This window comes from Lynx rufus, unplaced genomic scaffold (assembly GCF_022079265.1).
Source record: "Lynx rufus isolate CCGP_SWC_20201006 ecotype Redwood Valley unplaced genomic scaffold, mLynRuf1.p SCAF_2, whole genome shotgun sequence".
Taxonomy (NCBI): Eukaryota; Metazoa; Chordata; class Mammalia; order Carnivora; family Felidae; genus Lynx; species Lynx rufus.
In genome coordinates, this window is record NW_025814834.1 from 121,910,244 (window position 1) to 121,936,189 (window position 25,946).

General features: G+C 37.0%; 1 protein-coding gene across 5 annotated transcripts in view; it reads right to left on the reverse strand.

Annotated features, from left to right (window-relative positions):
* MAN1A2 (mannosidase alpha class 1A member 2) overlaps positions 1–25,946 on the reverse strand; it is a 181,046-nt gene that overhangs the window by 46,540 nt on the left and 108,560 nt on the right. For all 5 annotated transcript variants that reach the window (XM_047083549.1, XM_047083550.1, XM_047083551.1 and 2 more), the window contains one exon: positions 22,390–22,483. In XM_047083549.1, the coding sequence (XP_046939505.1) occupies positions 22,390–22,483 (94 nt within the window). The remainder of the gene's footprint in view (positions 1–22,389; positions 22,484–25,946) is intronic.

Sequence of the window (25,946 nt, forward strand, 5' to 3'; positions counted from 1 at the left end):
GAAATCATTAAAGATAACATATAAAATATTAAAACAATATGAAACTAAGTAGACAGGGAATGTCCCTCATATTTAATGAACATATAGGACAGAGAAAGATTTAGGGATGCCTTTTAGGTACATGATTTGCTAATGAACAAGAATGGAGTCATTTTATATTTGGCAAGCAACTATCTTAAAGCAGCTATATTCAAACAAGTATGACAAAATATCCCCATCAACACTGCTACCTCAATTTTGTGGCTATGTCAAAACATCTGGACTCACTCAGCAAATGATACCATTACTATCTTACCAGCTGCCCAGTCTTGTCTTAGACTTCAATCAACTGCTTAAAAACATGCCTTACTGTAGTTGCCCTCTTATTTTAACCATGACTTTCTCATATAGCTTTTAGGTTTCATCCCCCAGATTTTCTAGTTGCCTTCCTTTCATCTCCTATCTTTTTATCTCACCATTTTTATTCTTTCCCATCCCCTCAGTCATGTCACTTACACTGAGTCACTCCTGCATTTCATCACCCTAGAGACCTTCCTCCTAAGCTATCACCTTCAGACTTCTCTTTTCCTGCTTTCCTAAGCTAAACCCATTATTTCCTCAATACTATGTCTTAGTTCACGCCTGTTGTACTGAATCATATTCTTCTATGATTTCCCAAGAAAGACTATGTGGATTGTAGCTTTATTATGAGCTTCTTAATTTTATTTTATAAAGATATCAAATTCAAGGTTGGAAATCATTTTCCCTCAGAGGTTCTCAAAGGTACTGTTCCAGTGTCCTGTAACACAAGTATCATGAGTGAGAAACATTGGCGATGCTGTTTTATAGGCTCAAGGTGTTCTCTCTCAATGCCCCCTTCCGCACACTCAACTCATTTTTCCAAGCTTTACATCTTCATTTTGATACTGGTTAATTTTTTTCCTACATTCATTGTGCTAAAGATTAGTATCTTTCAGCTCTGAGAAAATTCTCTTCTATTGTTTATTTTCTTCAGTTTTGCTTGTTCCTCTCTTCTGAAACTCTCATTAGTTGGAAATTGGACCCCTTGGATTGATTTTATATTACCCTTCTCTCTCAAATTAGTCTCTGTTTCTATATTCTGGGATTTTTAAAAAAAAATCAATTTTTTCTTTTAGTCCTTTCACTGAGGTTTTTAATGTAAGCAATTATACCTTTTACCTCCTTTCTGTCCTCTAATTCTTTCTTTTTCAATGTACCCTGTTCTTATTTTATGAACACATCATCTTCTTAGAGTTCTCCAAAATAAACAGATATGTTTATTTATAGAATTACTTCAGTTTCCTCTAGGATCCCTGTTTGACTTTAATGATTTTTTTTCTGCGAAATTTAACATGTGCACAGAAAAGTATATAAAACATAAATGTTATGCTCATTATAAAGAACATCTGTATAATTTCTACTCAGAAGAATGTCAGTACTCCAAAAGCCTTTCACATATCCTTTCTCAATTACAATTCCCACATCCTGAAAGGTGAACCACTATCTTGACTTTTGGGGTAGTCACTTATTTTACATGGCTATCATCTACTACCCTCTCTCATCTGCTACTATTTAGTTTTGTCTACTGGTATGTTTAACAAAGGTATCATATATTCTCTTGCATCAGTCTTCCAGATCTCAATGCTTAAGACTCAACCATGTGGCTACATGTATACACTGCTGTTTGATATCCCACTGCACCAATCAACCATAATTTATTTATCTGTACTTAAGAATGAAGTTCTCAGTAGCTAGTGTGGGCTTTTCTCTACCAAACAGTAGGTACTCTCTCACTGAGCAGACTTATTGGTCACAAGGTCTCTCTCTTGAGTGGGAATTCTGACTGGATGCTTTCTGTGTAGGCTAAGTTGAGGAAAGGTGGGCTATGCGCGAGGCTTTGCTTTAGAGTCAGGAAAATGGTACTTGCTGTGAAACTGGATCTGCTCGAATTTCAGAATAAAGGGAGGCTTTATTCTGGGTTTTTAACATCCATATGGAAAATTTTCACCTTTCTTCTCAATGAAATCATTAAATTTTTAAAAAATAAGTGCTCAAGGCATCTGGGTGGCTCAGTCAGTTGGGCGTCCAACTTTGGCTCAGGTCATGATCTCATGGTCTGTGAGTTTGAGCCCTGTGTCGGGCTCTGTGCTGACAGCTCAGAGCCTGGAGCCTGCTTCAGATTCTGTGTCTCCTCTCTGCCCCTCCCCCACTCCTGTTCTCTCTCTTTCTCTCTCGAAAATAAATAAGCATTAAAAAATTAAAAATAAAATAAGTGCTATGTAGTTATGCCTACTAGTAAATGTCAGAATGAGCTGGTGCATAAGAATTTTAAGTGGAGCCCATGTTCCCTTTAACAATCTTATACCTAGATTTTAGCTCTACTTTTTACTCATTATTCAATGACATGTACTTACAGTTTATGAACTCTGAACCTCTCTGGAACTAGATCAGTTACGGTTTTTGTAGTGTTCTTGTAGTATATTCTAGGTGTGCCTTTCTCGCTTCTACTCACACAGTCCCAGCCAGAATGCGTTATGCTAATTTGTTGAAATATCTTGTCCATTATGATCTCCCGTTTATCACCAAATTTCTCTACCATCTTGGGTTTATTGTTTTCTACATTTTATTATACTTTCATTTCATTGTGGTCTCAATGAGGACGGCTGGCCACAGTGGAGAAGTTATAGTTCAATCTTCCACCATGGGGCAGAAGTCCTAACAAAGCTTTCTCAAGTTGAATTCTTTCTGGATAATTTGTTAATGCTGTATATGTTGGATTTCTCATTCCCCTGTCTCCTAATCTGCTCCCACTGTTGTCCTATCATGAATAAAAATCAAAGCAGGTGGGAACTTAGAGAATCTTAGTTTACTCCAGTATTTCTAGACTGTGTGCAACTTGTAAGCTTGCAACCACGTAATTCAAGATGATTTTAGGTGGTTTATGGAATAATTTTTTAAAACTTGTCATAGTTTTATAATGACTATTGTCAAGATAATCTTTTAACTTCATGCAAAATCCTGCCCCTTCCCTGAAACACACAGCAACAACAAAGGATGAAATAATATTAAAAGGCATTTCCACACTTGAAAACAAAATACAAACTGTAATACATAAGAAATACAAAGAAACTCATTGTGTTAAAAGCAGAAGTTTCTATTTCTTGAAAGTGAAGTAAATAAAGACATCTAGAAGTTTCCCTCCTCCAACATAATGGGGTTCAAAGCACTCACTCATGGTGGGGACTCCTAGACTAGCAGAAGGAAGCGGAAACAGCTGTATGATTGAGACTGGGATAAATTGCTATGTATTGGGGAAAGTAGATGTATAATACCCTTGGGAGAGCTGAGATTCCAGCATGAAAAAGAGTAAGTTCTAGACCGATGAGCCAGTGGAGGCATTAATAAAACTTCCAGGAATGGAGAAGTAATGAAAGTGGAAAGAAAAACATACACTTCATGAAGCTCTCACTCAAATTGAGCTTGCAAATGAAACTCCAACGCAGTGTGCCTGGGGGCTCAGTCGTTAAGCATCTGACTTCAGCTTAGGTCATGATCTCATGGTTCATGAATTCGAGTCCTGCATTGGGTGAGCCCTGCTTCTCTTTCTCTCTCTCCCTGCCCCTCCTGGGATTCTCCTCCTCTCTCTGCCCCTTGCTCACTTGTGCCCCCGCCTCCTCAAAAACAAACAAATAAAAAAACTCCAATGCACATAAGGAAAATGAGTTATGAAAGAATTCAACTATGTTAATAGAATTTACCATACCACGAAAAAGCAAATAATGCAGCTATCTTCTGAAAGCAATTATAAAATAAGTATATTTTAAAAGTATACTAAGAGAGGGGCACCTGGGTAGCTCAGGTGGTTAAGCCTCCAACTTCAGCTCAGGTCATTATCCACAGTTCAGGAGTTTGAGCCCCGTGTCCGGCTCTGTGCTGACAGCTAGGAGCCTGGAGCCTGCCTGGCTGGGGTTCTATTTTCCCTCTCTCTCTGCTCCTCCCCTGCTCGTGCTCTCTCTCTCTCTCTCTCTCTCTCTCTCTCTCTCTCAAAAATAAACACTAAAAAATTTTTTTAAAAAAGTATACTAAGAGAAAGAAATTAATATATAAAGCCCAAACTGATCAATTTGCACTGAGAAGTTGGCAAATATATAAGATTTTAACACACCTATTTGAAAACAGATGAGAAAAAAAAGTTAAAAAAAAGAAAAATGAAAAAAAAATAGCTAATGAATCTGAAATGCCTTAAAGGAAATTAGACTCTCTGCTAAACTGTGAGCAACTTGACAATAGACACTCGTTCGCTTAAGTTTCTTTATATATCCTATAGCACCTCACACGATTCTTACTTACGGAGTACTCAATGAGTAATTATTAAACAAATGGCTGACTTTCCATTTTCAAGTATTAAAAGATTTTCACAATTAAAATAACTTGTCTTTAAGGTATTTTTTCTTTTTTATTTTAAGGTATTTTTTCATTAAAAAAAATGATTCCATCTTCAGTCTCTCACTTGTTTTCAGTTTAAGGAAACAAATAATTATGGGAGAAACAGTAATACCTAGCGTAACACCTAATACTTACAAATTCAACAAAAAAAGGTTTACAGAATGAATGCATTAACTACTTGAAGCACTCATTCTTGCAAGTTTTACTAAAATTTGCAGGTATACAGTTTTAAACACCTTCCTAATTTCCCCCAACATGATGATGTCTATAATTGTAGTATATTCAATATCTTACATGGAAAATCCACTGAAAATATAAGTTTAAAAAACTTAAAACACCTCATTCCTATGAATTATCAGAAATATGCAAAAAAAAACCCTTTGTATTAAGATTTTCTTTTTGGAGTTTTTAACCTTCTGTAAACACATCTTTGCACTGAGAGCTTTTTAATTTTCTCACAGCTCACTGTCCAGATACAATATTTCAAACTACTCAGGGGACTGTAGTAAGAATGTATTTTGTAAAAATACCCAAATGCCCAAACTCCATTCCTCTCCTCTTTTTTTAAAATTTTTAATTAATTAATTAATTAATTAATTTTATTCTTTTTTTTCCAATATATGAAGTTTATTGTCAAACTGGTTTCCATACAACACCCAGTGCTCATCCCAAAAGGTGCCCTCCTCAATACCCATCACCCACCCTCCCCTCCCTCCCACCCCCCATCAACCCTCAGCTTGTTCTCAGTTTTTAACAGTCTCTTATGCTTTGGCTCTCTTCCACTCTAACCTCTTTTTTTCCTTCCCCTCCCCCATGGGTTTCTGTTAAGTTTCTCAGGATCCACATAGGAGTGAAACCATATGGTATCTGTCTTTCTCTGTATGGCTTATTTCACTTAGCATCACACTCTCCACTTCCATCCATGTTGCTACAAAGGGCCATATTTCATTCTTTCTCATTGCCACGTAGTACTCCATTGTGTATATAAACCACAATTTTTTTATCCATTCATCAGTTGATGGACATTTAGGCTCTTTCCATAATTTGGCTATTGTTGAGAGTGCTGCTATAAACATTGGGGTACAAGTGCCCCTATGCATCAGTACTCCTGTATCCCTTGGGTAAATTCCTAGTCCTCTCCTCTCTTAAAAGAGTTTGAACTTAAGGCTGCTGCTTGCTCCTTATTCCCCTACATTCTGGCTTTAGCCTCCCGCACAGAGCCGAAGCAAAATGGTACTCTACAAGTTAACAGCCACTTTTCAGTCCCAATACATCAAATAAAATTTACAAGTCAGAGAAGATGACTAGATCACACAAGGCAGAAATAAGGGAGAGAACAGAAGGCCCAAATTAACTAAAGGGAAGAAGAAATCAAGGAACCGATTTTAGAGTTACTAAGAAGGTAAAAACAACAGGACAGGAATCTGGCCACACTGTCAAGTTTCTGGCACAGGCCAGGCTATGTAAAGTGTAGGTGAAATAAGGAATCACAATGAGGAATAAGTTTTAAAGTAGAGATAATAAGCTCAATTTTGTACCTAGTGAGTTTAAGATACCCCCAAACAATCAGGAAACAAATATCCTGTACATGGGAGGTTTTAAGTTTAAAGCCCAAGAAAACTCAGTAATGAAATACTGACTTCTATCAGGAGAGGGGTGGAGGGACAATTTTTTCCGTAAAGGGCCGGATAATATACAGCCTCTGCTGCGTGCTCCTCTGTTTTGTTGTTGTTGTTGACGGTGATGATGACTGTTTAAACCCTTAAAAAACATCGAAAAAAGAAACCTATTTTTAATTTGTAGGCCGAACAAATGCAGGCCAGAGGGTAGCCTGACGCAGTTTGCTTATTGCTGATTCAGATTTCACTGATATATAGGACACAGTTCATCCTGTAAAAAGAGAGGAGGTCTGTGAGGCACAAATGGAAAGGATAAGAAGAATTCCTGGAAATATCAACATTTAAAAAGCTAGGTGAAGAAGAATATGAAACAAATTCCCATCCCTTTAAAGCACACTGGCCTTGTGTGAATGTGGTAAAAAGTAACATCATGCTGGTTTCAAGTCCAACCCTCAACAGGCCTTACATGCTCCACTTCTTTTTATGGGACCTTCCTACTGTCAGGGAAAGATGCATGGTATAGCCCCTGATAGATGGTGAGAAACCCTAAGGAGCGGGGCTGTGTCTCCCCAGGCGGGGCCGTGCTAGATCAGCCAGTCTTCAGCCAACCTGACTGCTCGCTGAGACACATGAGTAAGTCCAGACAAGACTGGCCTCTCAGCCAACCTGTAGATTTTGAAGAAATAAGAAAGTTTTAAGCCACTAAATTTAGAGTGGTTTGTTATACAGAAATAGCCAACTCACACACTGTCCTTTCTGGACCAGTCTACTGGCCCACATAAGAAATTACCTTTAGTGGAGTGATAGAAAGCAGAGCCCAGAATGCAACGTATTAAGAAGTGAACAGAAGGCCAACAAGAAAAACCAACGAATATAAACATTTCTTCAAAAGGCTACGTCATGATAGGAAGAAGAGAGGTGGAGTGTCTGCTAGAAGGGGCTATGATAATGAAGAATCAAGGAAATAGAGACAAGGACTTCCCGGCAACTGAGAAAGGAACCAGGAGTGTAACACATGGTAAAATTAAAATGGGAACACCAAGAAAGAAAAGAGTTCAAGAGTTGAAAGAAGACATAATACAAAACACAGGTCAAAGGAAAATCCTACCCAGGATTGTCTGAGGCTAGAAAAACAGAGAAAAGCCCAGTGACTAAATGAGCTGAGAGGTAGAGATCTCCTACATAAGGATCTTTACTTTCACTTTGACTTAGGAAGCAAGGTCACCTGGGTGAAGGGAGGTAAAGCGTATGGTGACCAACTTTTTAAAAACTACCAGAATACTTCTGGGAATAACTGCAATTTTTGAAAACTAGAAGAACATGGGGGCACTTGGGTGGCTCAGCCAGTTAGGTGTCCAACTTTGGCTCAGGTCACGATCTCACAGTTCGTGAGTTTGAGCCCTGTGTCAAGCTCTGTGCTAACGGCTTGGGAGCCTAGAGCCTGCTTCAGAGTCTGTGTCTCCCTCTCTCTCTCTGCGTCTTCCCCTCTCTCTCTGAGTCTCTCCAGCTTGTGTGCCTTCTCTCTCTCAAAAATAAATAAACATTAAAAAAAAATTTTTTTAAGACCTAGAAGAACAGAATGAGACATACAAGGGGCAATAGGGAACAAAGAAACTAATACCTTGAACAACAAGTTCATGATGAGGTTAGGCAATGGAACAATAGAAATGTGCTTCACATCTTGTTCAGAGGGAAGATACAGTAGTGATTAATTCTAAATGTCATTAGAAAAATACAAATAATCAGGGTGCAAGTTAAAATTCAAGGGCAATTGTTAGAAAAGATGAAAATATATATATGTTTTTGAAACCAGTAAAGAAAAAGACAATGAGACTAAAGACTTAAGGCAGCATAGGGAAGATATTTTAAGAATGTATAATAAATAGAAAAAACCCTAAATAAACAGAAACTGACTTAGAAAGACTTGTGTTTTGGACCCAGATGGAGTAACCAGTGACTGAGTTTACTCTGTAACCTAAAACAGCCAAAACCAATGGACATGTACATGAAATGATGGTTTTCAAGATACTGAGCATCAGGCAACAAAGGACGGTGATCTGTGAGATAAGGAAAATAAACAAGGTGAGTCCCATGACTGCCCCAGTTTACTGCCTCAAGAAAGTTTCCCGGCAGAAGCACAGGGAGAAGAAAATAACGCAGTCCAGAAAGTCCAAGGCAGCCAGGGTTCCCAGACCAAGGCGCCAGAGAGGAGACCTGCACAGAAAGAGGAACTAGATATCTGCAAAGGGTTCCCTTGAGCATCCAGCAGAGTACTGAGTAGCACACATATGTGAGGAAACTACCTGATACTGGGAGAAAATAGCACAAAAGGACTGTCTTGGGCTCACAAAGAGCCTACTGGTAATAATGCCTCTTCCCCTGAACCAGACTAGAAAAATTCATACTTCATGGGGAATTAGACCAGAGAACACAGGAGGGGATAATTAGCCCTAGCACTGAGTGCAAGGCACCAGATTCCCCTAATAAATCATAAAATCAACACAGGAAAAGGTCCAATAGTTTCCAAGTAACTTAACTGTATCCCTGAACAAACTCAAGACGATTTCTAGGAAAAGGAAACTATCTGGCACTCAAGCAAGGTAAAACTGACAATGTCTGACACCTAATCCAAGATTACCAGGTATGCAAAGAAGCAGGAAAGAAACAACTCACAATGAGAATAAGGAACCAGTCAAAACGTTATCTAGAATTGACACAAATGGTACAGTGACCAGAGAAGAATATTAGAAGTTATTAGAACTGTGTTACCTATATTCAAATAGGCAAGTAGAGAGACAAGGAAGATATAAAAAGATCCAAAATGAATTTCTAAAGATGAAAACTACTGTGTTAGAGACAAACAAATACAGTGGAAGGGATTAAATACAGTGGAAGGGATCAGATAATACATACAAAAAGATCAGTGAACTTGAAGGCACTGCAACAGAAATTACTGAACATGAAACAAAAAAAAATTTTTTTAAACAGAAACAAGTATCAGTGAACTAAGTGGGTCACTACACAAATAATTAGAATCTCTGAAAGAGAGACACAACAGAAAAACTATTTGAAGAAATAATGGCCAAAATTTTTCCAAATTTGATAATAACTGTAAACTCACATGATAATGAAAACACAACATATCAGCATTTGTGGGATGCCACTAAAGCAGTACACAAGGGAAAATTAACAGCATGAAACCCTATTAGGAAAAAAAAAAGGTTTCATACCAATGACTTCAGCTTCTACCTTAGAATCTAGAAAAGGAAAAGGAAATTAAACACAAAAGTAGGTTAAAAAAAAAGACAAATAATAAAGGTTGGGGTAAAAATCAGTGAAACAGAACCTACAGATTTTAAAAGGATAAGGGAGTATTATGAACAACTTTATGCCAATAAATTTTTAAAACTAGATGAAATGGACAAATTCTGATAGACCAAAATTACCAAAACTCACTCAAGAAGAAATAGATAATATGAACAACCTTCCATCTGTCAAAGAAATTGAAATTGTACTTAAAAACCTTCCCCCCAGAAAACTCCAGACTCGGATAGCTATGTTGGTAAATTCTATCAAACATTCAAGGAAACAACAATAAAACTGAGAAGGAGGGAATACTTCACAACTCACTCTGAGGCCAGCATCGTAATAGTACTAAAACCAGACAAAGACAAAAAAGAAACCTACAGAGGAATATCTCTCATTTAACAAATCAATTATAAGAAAATATTGAAAGACTAATACATCATGAACATCTAGAATAAATACATATGATTTATTCTAGAAATGCAGAGAAGGTTTAACATTCAAAATCAATTATGTGGGGTGCCTGGGCGGCTCAGTCAGTTAAGCATCTGACTTTGGCTCAGGTCATGATCTCGCGGTTCATGGGTTCAAGCCCTGCATCTGGCTCTGTGCTGACAGCTCAGACCCGGGAGAGAATCTCCCTCTCTCTACCCACCCCCCGCTCATGCTCTGTCTCTATCTCAAAAATAAACAAACATTAAAAAAATAAGATAAATCAATGTGATTCACTCTATTCAATAAACCAAAGAAGAAAATAGATGCACACACAAAATATTTAAAATACATTCCTGATAAAAAAAAATTTTAAGCAAACCAGGAAAAAGGAACTCCCTCAATATCACAAAGGGCATCTACAAAAAAAACCAAACCCTACCGTTAAAGACTGAATGCTTTCTCCCTAAGATTAGAAATCAAACAAGGCCGCTCCCTTTCATCACTTTTCTTCAACACTTCCCTACGGGCTCTAGCAGGTGCAAAGGCCAAAAAAGAAATGAATTAAATTTAAATAAATGGCATTCATATTGGAAACAAAGATGTAAGCTATCTTTACGTAGAGATAATAAGGTCATCTATGAAGAAAATTCAATGGAATCTACAAAAAAGCTACTAGAACTAAAAATTGAGGTTAGCAAGTTGCAGACACAAGATGAACATACTAAATCAATTTTATTTCCATATTTTAGCAACAAAATATAAGAAACTGGAATTTAAAGTATCATTTTTAACAGCATCAACAATATGAAACATCTACAGGTAAATCTGGTGAAACACATGAAAGACCTGTGCACAGAAAGCAACAGAATATTTGAGAGAAGTGGTGAAGAATACCTAAATAAATGTTGAGACTGATACAACCTGTGCACAGGCCGGAAGATGTCGACTGTCAAACAGTGTTAAGATGTCAATTTCCCCCAAATGATTTCCCAATCAAAATACCAGCAGGGTTTTCTATAAATACTGACAAAGTGATGCTAAAATTAATATGGAAATGTAAAGGACTTAGATAACCAAGACAGTTTGGAGAAAGAAAAAACTCAGAGGGCTAATCCTACTTGATTTCAATACCTGTAATAAAGCTAGAGTAATCAAAACAGCATGGCATTGGCATAATAATACATAAATAGGCCATCAGAACAGAAAAGAATCCAAAAACTTATACCTATATGTACAACTGATTTCTGACAAAGGTGCAAAGCCAAAGCCAATGCAGTGGAGAAAAGACAGTCTTTTCAACAAATGGGTGTATGGAATAATCAGACACCCACATGCAAAACAGAAAAAAAAAAAGAACGAAAGAAAAAAAAAAAAGAACTTTGATACCTATATAAAAATCAACTGAAAGCAGATCACAGACCAAAATATAAAACCTAAAGCTCTGCAACTTTTAGAAGAAAACACAGAAGGAAATTTTGTGGCCTTGAGTTAGACAAAGATTTCTTAGATATGACACAAAAGAATAATTCATTAAAAAAGACTGATAAAATGGGACTTCATAATTGGAATCTTTTTTCTTTAACATTGTTAAAGAATGAAAAGACAAGTCAAAGACTGAGAGAAAACATCCATTTACAAAATGGGCAACCGGAGAGGGGTCTGATCAGATAATTCACCAAAGAAGATAAATGGATGGGAAGTAGCTCATGAAAAAGACATCTCACTGGTGATTTGGGAAGTGTTAATCACCTATTACAGTGGCTAAAAGGAAAAGGCTGACCATGTCAAGTGCTGGTGCACGTGTGGAGGAATGCTGCTCATGGGAATGGAATATGGTACATCCACTTCAGAAAAGAGTTGGACAATTTTTACTAAGTTAAGCATACACACCTACCATATGATACAAACATTCACTCCCAGGTCTTCACTCAACAAAAATGACAACGTACGTCAACGTGAAGGCTTGTATGTCAATGCTCATAGCACTTTGTCTGTGATAACCCCAAAGTGGAAACAGCCCAAATGATCAACAGGTGAACAGAGAAACAAATCACGGTATTCTAGAAAGTAGAACTCTACTCAGAACTACTGATAAACACAGCATGGGCAAATCTCAAAATAATCATGCTCTGTGAAAGAAGCCAGACAAAAATAAAGCATACAAAGGATTCCATTTATACAAAGCTCTACAAATGCAAATGTATCTATGATGAAAGAAAGCAGATCAGCAGTTGCTTAAGGAAGAAGTGAGAAGGGGAGTGAAAGAAGAATCATAAAGGGGGATGAGGAAACCTTCAGAGGTGATAGATAGGTTCATTATTTTGATTGCAGTGATGATTCCATAGGTATATACTTATTTAAAAACTTACCAAACTGTACACTTTAAACATGTACCGTTTATTATATGTCAATGACACCTGTTTGTTTATTTAGAGCGGGCATGCAAGCAGGGGAGGGGCAGAGACAGAGGGAGAGAGAGAATCACAAGCAGGCTCTGCACTCTCAGTGCAGAGCCCAACGCAGGGCTCGATCTCACAAACTGTGAGATCATGACCTGAGCTGAAATCGAATCGGGACGCTTAACTTACTGAGCCACCCAGGCTCCCTGACTCTACCTTAATAAAGCTGTTATTAAAAAAGCAAGTAAACAAAACAAAAAAGATACCTGAAATTAGTCCTATCAGTAATGCAACAAACTTAACTCCATTTAAAAAATACTGAGAATCACACTGGAATTCAAAAAAAAAATTTTTTAAACCTCTATAAATACACCATAAAACTTTTTAATCAAGATATACCTAAATAAAATTGCTCAGGAAACTGAAAATAAGGAAATGGTCAAAAGTGAGTTGGGGATGGATAGGAGGTTTGTATAGAAGATTTGGAAGAGTAAGCAAGAGAAGTAAACTGATCAAAGAACTGTCAGAGGTACAAAAGATCCAGGTGGAATTGGAAATTATAAATTTATAGCAACTTCAACATAACTACAGATGATTTTTATCAGCAATGCTCAGCTGAGTCTACAAATGGGAAAGGTAGATGGCTGGGTTGATACAAGTTTTGGGATTTGAAGGACAGATAAAATAGAAGGTAAAGTACTCGAATACTCCCCCATTGGTTTGGATCCTATGCAGTCTAGGCTGGATACGAAAAGAAGCAACAGGTCACCAATCCTCTTGTCCAAATATTCAGGATCCTTGCTCCATTGTTTTGTTGCACCCAACCAGGTAAAACAGCAGCCCAGTTGTCAGTCTGCTCTACTATTATCCCCAAATTCGCAACTTTCACCATGAATGAGAAGCCCAACATTGTCTTGTCAACTTTAGCGTGACTTCTTGATTACTGTTCTTTCCCAGTCCTTAAAGCAGGTATTTGAAATCTCTTCTTCAAAAGTCCCCTACAGCTCTACCTTCTGCCTACTCTCAGCATACAACCCTGCTTCCTAATTCACAGAAAAATATAGACCACTGATGGGGGAGAGAGGAAACCCTAAAAACGTATCTTTCAACTTGTTGCACCCCCAACTATCATTTTATCTGTTCGCTTTGCTTATTAAAGAGGAAGAAATACCCCTTCTCTACATACTCCATCTAGCTCTGGACCCTAACTACTTCTGCTTCCTTCTCAGGAATCCTCCCCCTCTTGGCTGGTTTTATCTATAACATCTACCCTTCAACTGAATTTAAATGTTTATTAACATCTTAAAACTGAATAATCTTTCTTGAAGATACTATACTCTTTGAGTTTGAAACCTATCAGATGTTTACTGAAAAAAAAAGTGAAAAAAGAGAAATCATGGATAATGTCTAGATTTCTGGCTGGGCAAATGGGTGAACAATGGTGCTCTTCACTGAAATTGATAATACTGAAGGAGGAAATGATTTAAAGCAGAAGGAGTTTGAATTTGGGGCATGTGGAATTTGAGGCACTAGCTGGATATCCAAATAGATGTGACAAACAGACAATCAGGTATGTGGAAATCCCGAGAGACTGGGGATATACACTTGGGAGTTATCAATATATGAAACAGATTTGAGCCATGGGAGTTTGCAGGGAGTGATTAAAGAACACAAATGGTACGTTGGGGCATGACACTTACACAAGAGTCATTCAAGTAACACATTGGGCATTTTCTATTTTGTCCTAGCCACCCACAAATATTTCTAGGCATGGTGTCATCTACAGAAAGGATTAACAAATGAGCAGGAAAGAAAACAAGATAACGGAGACATACAGGAATTAAAGGAGGTAAAATAACAGGGTAATTAGCAGAGAAAGGCAAAAGTCTTTGGTATCATGATTTAGGAGAGATGTTGTTTAGGTCTGTGAATTACTGCCAGGGTTTACAGATTTAGTTCTAAGTTACCAAGGCTCTAGGACAACAAAGAGGTTCTCTCCAGCTCTTCTAGGCTGTTGCTCTAGTTGAAGATTATATGCTTAATAAATGAATAAACAGCCGAAGCCTGAGATCCATGGTAACCTCAGAATTTATCACCCAGTAGTCTGACCTTGCTTAAACCACTGAATCATGTCTTCCCAGGCGTCAAATCTGATGAACCATGTCACTCTCAGGTCCTTTGGAGATGCAGACATTGATAACACATCATAAAGCACTACTAAATATCAATGATTCGTACGATCTGCCTCAGCATGTTATTAAGTTAATGGCAGGTTTCTAACGGAAGGTATTTTTTGAAGTTTTCTTATAGGAAATTCTAGAATAAAAGCTGGTATTTGTATCATGTCATGGATTATGAGGCATTTTCAAACACAGTACCTCAAAAATATGACCTACATGATCATCCTATTAGAAAAGGATAATGAGAACAGATGAAGAAACAAAAAGCATGGAGAAGTTAAATAACTCATCTAAATTATTACAGTAAATTATTAAGCAGGAAAGCCAGGGTTAGTCTTCTAACTCATACCCATACTTGTTTTTTCCATGATTTTTAATTTAGTAGTATAAAACATACTGAATCTGTAATGAACAATTTCCTATATTTTCTTCCCTTTAGTCATTATATGGCATAGGCTAAGCGCTGTGCTTGGAAAGCCAGTGAGAAAACAAAGAGGAGAAAAGAGAAAAAAATACTAATAATGTGCCTTTAAATCTAGGTTCCTTACTATGTTCTTTTATATCTGTTGCCAAGTACTTTTCCTGAAGGTAATTACCAGTAATTATTCTCTGTGATTGCTATGTGCATGTCGCAGACACCACCATTACTCTAATTACAATACAGTCAGCCAAAGCTGGATTGTTAAATTTCAGTTCGATTCACTGTTTGTTTTGCAGACTATTTATAGATGTGACAGATGTATAGTGCTCAAAGACAATAATGGATTTGATACACTTTTCTGAAGCTGATATAAAATATACAAAAACATTAAAAGGAACAAATTGGACAATTTAGTGAAGACCACAGCTGTTAAAAGGATATTAGGATAGTTTCCCTAGGATTTTGAAGTCCCCTTGCTAAAATAACCAGTGAATTGTTCTTTCTGTAACATTCTCAAAATTAATAACTGCTATGTGTGAATATATTCTGAAGAAATAATTTAAATTTATTGTGAGAAGAAAAGGAAGAATGAAATATTTTATTGCCATTTTTTAATTGTGACGAAATATATGTAACATGAAAGTTGCCACTTTAATCATGCTTTAAGTGTACCATTCAGGAGCATTAATTACATTCACAATGTTGTACAGCTCTATTTCCAAAACTTTTTCATCATCCCAAAGAGAAACTCTGTACCTGTGGAGTAATAATTCCCACCTCCCCTTTCACCCAAGTCTCAACCACTAATCCACTTTCTGACTATGAACTTGACTGCTTTAGACTATTTGGTAAAGTGCAATCATACAGGACTTGTCCTTCTTGTGACTGGGCTTTTTCATTTATCACAATGCCTTCCAGGCTCATCTGTGTGGCAGCGTGTGGCAGCTCTTCATTCCTGTCACAGCCAAATGATGCTCCATTGTGTGCATGTGCCACAATGTGTTCGTTCATTCATCTGTTGGACACTTTGGGTGTTTCTACTTTGGCTACTGTGAATAACGGTTGTGTGAACGTTAGCATACAAGTATCTCAGTCCTTACTTTCAAACTTTGGGGTATATACTCAGGAGTTAAATTGCTGGATCACAGTGGGTTTTCTGTAGTTAACTTTTTGAGGAACTACCAAATTGTTCTTCACGGTGTACGTTCCCAGCAGCGATGTATAAGGATTCCAATTTCTCCCTACCTTTGCTTACACATATTTTCTGTCTTTTTGATGACAGCCATCATAGTAGGTATGAAGTGGAATCTCATAGTGCTTTTTGGACTTGCCTTTCCCTAATGACTAACGATAACGAGCATCTTTTTCACATGTTTATTTTCCACTTGCAGATCTTCTTTGGAGAAATGTCTATATTCAAGTTCTTTGCCCATTTTTTAACCATCTTTTCGTTGCTGAGTTGTAGAAGTTCTTCATATATTCTGGATATTAAACTCTTATCAGATATGTGATTTGCAAATATTTTCTCACATTCTGTGGGTTGTCTTCCACTGTCATGATAGTCCTTTGATGCACAAGTTTTTACTTTTAATAAAATCCAATTTATCTACTACTTTTTCTTTTGTTGCTTCTGCTTCTGAAGAAACCACTGCCAAATCCAAGGTCATGAAGATTTGTCCCTGTTTCCTCCTAAGAGTTTTATAATTTATTTCTTATTTTTAGGGTCTTTGATGCATTTTGAGCTAAGTTTTGAATATAAAGTAAGGGCCCAATTTCATTCTTTTTCATGTCATTACTCAATTTTCACAGTACTATTTAAGAGAAAAAGTTGTATTTTTAATAATTAAGATGCTGTAAATGCTATACTGTTCGTCATTTTAAAGGCTGGCAATTCTCAGTGAGTTATTTTTTTTCAGTATTCTAAGATTTTGATGTGAAAAATGACATCCTCTTTTTTATTTAAAAATGTTTGTGCACAGGGATGCCTGGGTGGCTCAGCTGGTTAAGCAGCCAACTCTTGATTTTGACTGAGGTCATGATCTCACAATTCATGAGTTTGAGCCCCGTGTTGGGCTCTGCGCTGACAACATGGAGCCTGCTTGAGATTCCATCTCTCCCTCTCTCTCTGCCCCTTCCCCACACCTGCTCTCTCCACCTCTCTCAAAATAAATAAATAAACTTAAAAAAATATTTGTGGGGAAAAAAAAAAAAAAAGGGGCGCCTGGGTGGCGCAGTCGGTTAAGCGTCCGACTTCAGCCAGGTCACGATCTCGCAGTCCGTGAGTTCGAGCCCCGCGTCAGGCTCTGGGCTGATGGCTCAGAGCCTGGAGCTTGTTTCTGATTCTGTGTCTCCCTCTCTCTCTGCCCCTCCCCCTGTTCATGCTCTGTCTCTCTCTGTCTCAAAAATAAATAAACGTTAAAAAAAAAATAAAAAAAAAATATTTGTGGGGTGCCCAGGTGGCTCAGTCAGTTAAGTGTCCGACTTTAGCTCACATCATGATCTTACAGTTCATGGGTTCAAGTCCCGTGTTGGGCTCTGTGCTGACAGCTCAGAGCCCGAGCCTGCTTCAGATTCTGTCTGTCTCTCTCTGCCCCTCCTCTGCTCCCACTCTCTCCCTCTCCCTCTCAAAAATAAATAAAACATCAAAAAGAGTTTTAAGAAATATTTGTGCACAGTGAAGGAAACCATCAACCAAATGAAAAGGCAACCTACTGAGTGGGAAGAAAATATCTGCTATCGATATACCTGGTGAGGGGTTGATATCCAAAATACATAAAGAACTCATACAACTCAATAACAAAAAAACAAAACAAATAACCCAATTAAAAAATGTGCAGAGTATCTGAAGAGACATTTCTCTAGAGAAGACATAAAGATGGCCAACAGGTACATGAAAAGATGCTCAACATAACTAATTATCAAGGAAATGCAAACCAAAACCATAATGAGATACTACCTTACATCTGTCAGAATGGCTATTATCAAAAAGTCAAGAAATAACAAGTGCTGATAAGGATGTGGAGAAAAGGGACCCCCTTGTGCATTGTTGGTAGGGATGTACATTGCTGCAGCCACTACAGAAAACAGTATGGAGGTTTCTCAAAAATTAAAAACAAAAACATTAATTCAAAAAGATGTACATACCTCTAAGTTCATTGTAGCATTATTTACAATAGCCAAGATATGGAAGCAACCTAAGTGTTTATCCATAGAAGAATAAATAAAGAAGATGTAGTGCATATATAATGGACTATTACTTGGCCACAAAAAAGAATAAGATCTTGCCATCTGTGACAATATAGACAGACTTGGAGCGTATTATGCAAAGTGAAAGAAGTCATACAGAGAAAAACAAATACTGTATAATTTCACTTATATGTGGAATCTAAAAAAAACAAACAAAATTAAAGAAAAAGTGACTCACAGATACACAGAACTAGTGGTTGCCAGAAGCGGGGGGGGGGGGGGCAATGGGAGAAACACGTGAAGGGGATTAAGATTTACAAACTTCCAGTTATAAAATAAACAAGTCGTGGAAATATGATGTATAGCATAGGGGAATACAGTCAGTAATACAGTAATAACTTTGTACAGAGACAGTAACTAGACCTATCAAGGTGATGATTTCATAATGTATAAAAACACAGAACCACTATGTGGTATACCTGAAACTAATATAATATTGTATGTCAACTATAAATCAATAAAAAAAAAAGGAACAACAGTGAAAAATAACCTGGTGGAAGCAACCCCAAAGTCATCAGCTGATGAATGGATAAACAACAGTGGTATATCCATAAAATGGGAGAATTATTCAGGCATTAAAAAATCCAAGTACTGATACAAGGTATAATATGGAAGAATCTTTAAAACATTTTGCTAAATCAAAGAGGCCAATCACAAAAGACCACACAGTACGTGGATGACATGAGAAGTCTAGAACAGACAAATCTAGAGAGACACAAGAATAGATTAGTGGTTGTTTAAAGCTGCGGAGAGTGGGGAATAGGCAAATAGATGGGTGATAGCTAAATGGTACAGGATTCCTTTGGGGGTTAATGAAAATGTTCTAAAGTTGATGTTGAGGATGGTTATAAATACTAAAACCCATTCAACTGTATATTCCGAATGGGTAAATTATATGGCACCAAGTGCTGTTTCTCAATAAAGCTGCTTTAAAAAAAATGTTTTTAATCTTACTTTAAAACTGATAGATGTCCATTATCAAATTTAGATTAATACAGATAAAAAGAAGAAAATAAAAACAAGCATTAAGGAAAAAACACAGATAACATATTTATCTAAGCCAAGTAGTCTGTAACCTAACTTTTAATGGCTGCATAGTATATTATATCTGAAGGTACTACAATTTATTTAACTAAATCTCTTTCATAGGATGTTTAAAACTGCACTGTCCAATGCAACAGGCACTAGTCACAAGTAGCTATTTACTTAAATTAACTAAAAGTAAATAAAATTTAAATGCAGCTCTACGTCTGTACTAACATTTCCAGTGTTCAACAGCATATGCATTTAGTGACGCCTATACAGATAGCACAGATATAGAACATTTTTCTCATTACAGAAAGTTCTATTGGACAAGACTGCTTTAGAATGTTTCCAAATTATTCATATTATAAATAACTTCAAAGTTATTGCAAATAAACTTTATATATATATATATATATATATGTGTGTGTGTGTGTGTGTGTATGTGTGTGTGTATATATACATATATATAGAAACATATATATATATATATATATATATGTCCAAATTTCTTTGGAATAAATACCTAGAAATAAGTCGCTGGTTCAAAGGGCATACAAATTTTTCAGTTTTTGAAGCTCTGGATACAGGGATATGCCCATTTCCTTTATTAATTTAATAGATAAAGAATAGTGTCTTCTGTTTAAAAGCTGCATTGGGAATCACTATGTTGTATACCTGAAACTAATCCAGTTGCCCCTTGAACAACATGGGTTTAAACTGTGCAGGTCCATTTACATGCAGATTTTTTTTCAATACAGTATAGTATTGTAAATGTATTTACTATTCCTTGTGATATTCTTAATATTTTATGTAGCTTTACTTTAAGAATATAACACACAAAATTTGTGTTAATCAACTGTTTGTTATTGGTAAGCCTTTTCAGTCAACTACTAGGCTCCTGGTAGTTAAGTTTTGGGTGGGAGTCAAACTCCCACTTCCGACTGTGCCCCTAATCTCCACATTGTTCAAAGGTCAACCGTATAATATTGTATGTCAACTACACTTCAATAAAATAAATAAAATAAAAGCTGCATTGATTTATGGTGGTGGTGAAGCGGGAAGAGAGGGACAAAGATCTCTACAAATAGGACACCAAAGATGGTAGTGTTGCAAATTCTACTATAGAATTTATATAGTAAATTATATAGAATTTATATATATAGTACCAGTCTGTACAGAAAGAGGATGTTGTCACATTACATTGTCTCCATATACCACATATCTTCAGTAACACCACTTTTAGGATTAAAAATGCACATCTGTTTATTGTCCATTTGTGTTCTGTTTTTTCATGAACCAATTTTTCTCAGTGTATCTTTCTATTAAGGATGATTATCTTTTTTCTTATTATCTTATAAGAGTTCTTGATATACAGAAGATATGAACACTCTGTTTTCCAAATACAATCAAATGTATTTCCTTAGCTTGTTATTTGCCTTTCCTAGGAAATGTAAGAGGTTAACATTTGGATAGTAAAAACTGATACCTTTTCTTTAAGGAGAAGGTTTTCCCGATTACAAAAAAAAAAAAAATCTAGTATTTTTATGTTGTTATTTTTTACAGTTCAAGTTAAGCTTTACATTATAGAATATACACTGGCATATGACGTAAAGAAGGAACTGAACATAATTTTTTCCTGATATTAGAGTTATTCCCAAATCTTAATAAAACTCTAAGAGGGAAATGTACTTTCGAATTTTAATAAAATTCACCCAAGTTACTAAGCAGACATCCAAACCAGTCATCCTTATCTGGAATAAGAAAAGCACATTTTTATATTTTAGCAATGCTGTCTTTGGGGTTTTGTTTTTTCCAAAAAAGTATCATTTCCACTCAGTAGAGGCACAGATCTTGTATTTTCTTCAAAATAAAGACAAAAATGAGCTACATGTAAAGAATTCCAGAAGAGGAAAAAGAAAAGTACAGAAGAGGAACCAAAGACTGAGATTTATTCCCAGATCCACGAAAGACACAACTCTACTGACCACTGTGCTTTCCTTTCACAAAATAAAAGACAATTTCCTTGACAGGAGCCCCCAAGATTCCATGACAAATGTTTTCCTACTCTTGGTAGCAAACACCAGCATAATTTCTCACTGATGGATTAAACATTATTTTCCATACATAAAATTAAGAGATTGTTATTTTCACCTCATTTTCTACTGTTTCATTATGATTTCATTAGTCTCAAAAATAACCCAACTATGTCATACTCGGGGAAAAGTAACAAGTTCTACTCTTTGTTTTCGTTCTCTATCTTTCAAGAAGAATACCATTGGTAAACCCATATTTTATTTCAATTCTGCAAGTTCCACATTTCCAAATAAACATTTATTATTTAAAAAAATTTTTTAAACCTTTATTTTTGAGAGAGAGACAGAGTGAGAGCAGGGGAGGAACAGAGAGAGAGGGAGACACAGAATCCAAAGCAGGCTCCAGGCTCTAAGCTGTCGGCACAGAGCCTGATGTGGGGCTCAAACCCACGAACCGTGAGATCATGACCTGAGCCGAAGTCGGATGCTTAACCGACTGAGCCACCCAGGCGCCGCAACATTTGTTATTTTAAAAAAATCTATTCCTTCGAAGATCAATTCTAAAGCTTTAAAACATCACCCTCTCATCAAACAAAATACCTTCTCCTCACCGAGGAAGTCACTTCTGCCAGTCTCACATCACAACTGGTACATGTCTGTACCATAACACTTACCACATTATATTCCAGCTCCAACGACTTTGAAGTGTGTCTGCTTCTCCTGCTGGCCTGGGAGCTCCCTAAACTCAGACCAAGTTCTACATAGTTATCCCTCATCTCTAGTTTCATCCAAGCATTTGGCACAGAATCTGAATAATAAGACCTGGTATCTTCTGTTAAAATGACTGGACAAATCTTGTCCAAGAGCAACTGCGTCCCCCCTTTCTAATCATTTAAGACCCTTGTTTGTTCTTCATACTCCTTTAATAAATACCTATCCAAAGCAATGCTCTTATTTACATGAAGCTAGGGTTTATAAATAGGGGGAACCCTTTCTTTTTTTTTTTTTTGCAAAGGCGGCACTATTTTTAACAAAGTACTTACACATTAATGGGGTAAAATATTGCTTGTGACACAGGTTATTAGTGTTTCCATTTACACGTAGAAAAAGTGAAGCGACAAAAGATTAGAAATTTGCCAAAGGTAACGGCACTAGCAGATCACAGGGTTAGAAGCTGAGGGGTTCCAACCATACGTGTGATGGACTTTTCACTACATCAAGCAAGTCTCCAGACAAATAACCTTTTGACATAGCATCGGCTGTACTAGAAATACTTACACTGACCCCAGCGACCTGTTCTTGGGTTCAAATAATTTGGATAAAGACCATTTGGACGATCCATTTTCTGAAGTAGTTTCCGAATATGCATGACCTTAACAAAAATAAAGAATACAATTAATAAAGTAAATGTCAACTAGGCTTTGTGGTTTTTCCTCACTCAGAACCTACACCATCTCCCGTGTGTGTGTGTGTGTGTGTGTGTGTGTGTGTGTGTGTGTGTGTCTGTGTGTGTGGTGGTGGTGGTGGTGGTAGTGGTCAGGAAAGGCTTCTACTTTATAAATGACTCGTTATTTTTACCAGATGATATACCACCATTATTTAAAATTCAAGAAACAACTGAAAATATGAAGAGCACAGAAAAAAACTAATTTAAATGCCAACATTTTACTATCCAGAAATAACCATCCGAAACATCAGTAATACACATCATTCCAGACACATTTAATATGTACATATCTAAATACAAAAACAGAAATAATTTCATAGAAATGGAATCATAAAAGGACATTTATAATAAGAAGTATGAAACTAACCTGAATAGGTGAAAAAGTGAACTAAATTACTGAACTCTAAATATCGATCCCATAATAGAAATCCTGAAAATTCCTAAAATCCCCAAAATTTTGATTCCTGAAAGATCTCCCTAAAGCTACGGAGGAAAGAAATCACAAAAATATATTAAGAAGCTAGAAACTTTCTCCGGGACTTTATCTGCATTCATCTATACACTGGATGGATTTTGAGAGTGCACAAATGTATTCTACTCCTTGTATTCTTATTTGAGAATGTTCCTTTTACCTCTGAAGGATAACCTGCTCAGTATGCATGACTTGGGGAAACATCTTCACAGAACCTTATATATACTTCATTATTTTCTGGCTTGAGCACAGCACAAATCCTGTTAGGACAATGTCCCGGTCATCTTTCATTTGGCTGGACTTTGTCATTAGGCGGTTTTAGGAACCGGCCCAAGGATGGTGTGTTGTCTGTGTTCTTTCAAGGCTGAGACCAACTCTATGTACAATCCCAATCTGAATAATTCCGTGAACCACGATTAGGCAGTTTGAAATGATGCCATTAGGGATAATAAAATATTACCTTGTCTTCTGAAAATTAGGCGTATGTTGAATCCTCTCTGCCTCTTTCAGCTGCCTTTCCTTTCTGAATATTTTATCTATCTCTTTTTTACTGTCAACACCTTTACTAGCTTGTCTCAATTTTGTCTTCTAAGTCCATCATTGTCTTTGAACACCTCCTTTGTACTGCTTCCAATTTGGCTTTCATTTTTGGTGGTAACTGTTTCTTGCAATTTGTTACTGATAGCACATCTTAACTGTCTCTGAGCACTCTATTTCTGTTGATATACTCGTTTCACAGAGAGGAGGGCTTCATTATCTTCCCTCTCATGGCGATGTTCGGTCAGGATTTAATTGCTATTTCCTGAGAAGTATTTTTTGGGCATCTCTTATATATCCTGTTCCTTCCCTCTTTTTTTCTGATAATATACCTCTGTATAAATTCTATCCTTGTTCTTTCCTGATGAATTACTCATTGTTATTTTCCTTGAACCAGCTATTTACACAAGGATGACATAAAAGGCCAGGAAGAGACCGGACGCCTTTGCTTTTCCCCAGATAACCGAGACTAGCAATGCGGTAGCACTGCTCATAAAAGAAAATGTGTCATGCATTCTCTTCCCTCACCGAAGTTTCCTGAGAATTCTGTTATCCTAGCTTCTCAACACGCCTGTAGAAGGGTCCAAAGAAGCACCCACCATCAGTCCATGACCCTGTTCTCAATGCTGCTAATGAGGACTTCGGTTCTGCACCTCTAGATATACCATTTATTTCAGGGAACTGTGCTCTTCTGGTTTTTTATTCTTGAAATCTGCAGCCACAAATATCCTCTCTTGTTTCCCAAACCTCTCTGCCCTTGATTACGGCAACCTTTTCTCCTATTTTGTGGTGTGAAATATCAAGTATCTCTTAATTCTGTTAAAAAGGGAATTTGCAGTTCTCTCTCTCCTTCCTGTCACTTTTCGGTGATTCCTATCTGTCAGATCCTCTACTTCAGAAATACCATATGCTAGATTACCTTCATTTTATACATTTATCAGCTTTTAATCTCTTCATGTTTTTTCTTGGTTTCCACTATGATGGTCTCCTGCTTTTCCACGTTAGTAAATCGGTTTTCAATTATGTAAAGTCACTGCTTTGTTGTTTTTCGTTTATTTATTCATAATAGAAATATAACGTTTTAAGATCTCAATTTGTTTCTTCAGTTCTGCAATTTTTTTGTATCATTATTTCTTTTGAGTTATAATTTTACTGAGTTCACTTGCTATTATAGTATAAATTACAGTGACTTCATGAAATTTGAAAGTGGGTTCTTTATCAGTCTTTTACATGCTATTTACCACCACGGTTTTGTTACTACCCTGTTGCAGTATGTTTATATACTTGCCACGTTTTCCCTCTGCGTCTTGCTCACGTTTAACAGGGTTGGCTCTGACCTGAACTTTGGTTTGATATGTTACAGCTGCAGTGTCTCTGAATTCATCCCTACTGTGTCGGGTGGGTGAGAGGGGAGTATTCCTCCCCTCCTGGACACAATTTGAGATCTGGAGTCCCAGTGTTCAGGGAAGATGGAGGCAAGACCCCTCAGGAGCTGTGGACAAGTGAACACCCCACACCCTCGGCACTGGTGTCCTCTGTGAGATGGACTGATGGGGAGTGCCAGGAATCTGATGACGTGCTTCCTTTGCCCAGTAAGGGTTCAGAACAAGGTGGGAAACAGACGTTAAGTACCATGCCACAAGCTTTCTGCTTCTTGGCTGTCACATACTTATGACATGAGACTGCAGCCTCTCCTCCTTTCATTGCTATGGATAAATGTTTGCCGGTCTTTAAGATTTTTGTTAATTTCATCAGGAAAAGAAAAATTCTGTGTCTTCCTTCACTGCTGTCTTTACCTGCAAATTCTTCTCAACCAATGAAAACAGCTCACACATAGAAAGGAATATACACAGATTCCACTCACATCCCAATTTAAGAAATGCAACACTACAAACACCTTTGCTGCACTGTTTATACATTTACAGAGCACGGACTCTGTCCTGGCTGTACTCACAGTTCTGAGTTTTATGTTCATCACTTCTGAATCCCCACACAAAACATATTATTCAACTCTGCTTGTTTTTAACTTTTTAAAAAAGGTTGTATCATGTTCTTTTAATTGATAAATATAATTCAATTCTTCCTACTGCTGTACTGAATTTTATTATATAAATTGCTAATGCAAATGATTCTTCTATGTATAGTATGGTGTAAATGTACATATCAAAGAGTGGAATTGCTGGGTCACAGGGTATATGTATTTTCAACTTCACTAGATTTGTCTTTTAAATTTAAGCCTTTAGGGGCGCCTGGGTGGCGCAGTCGGTTAAGCGTCCGACTTCAGCCAGGTCACGATCTCGCGGTCCGTGAGTTCGAGCCCCGCGTCGGGCTCTGGGTTGATGGCTCAGAGCCTGGAGCCTGTTTCCGATTCTGTGTCTC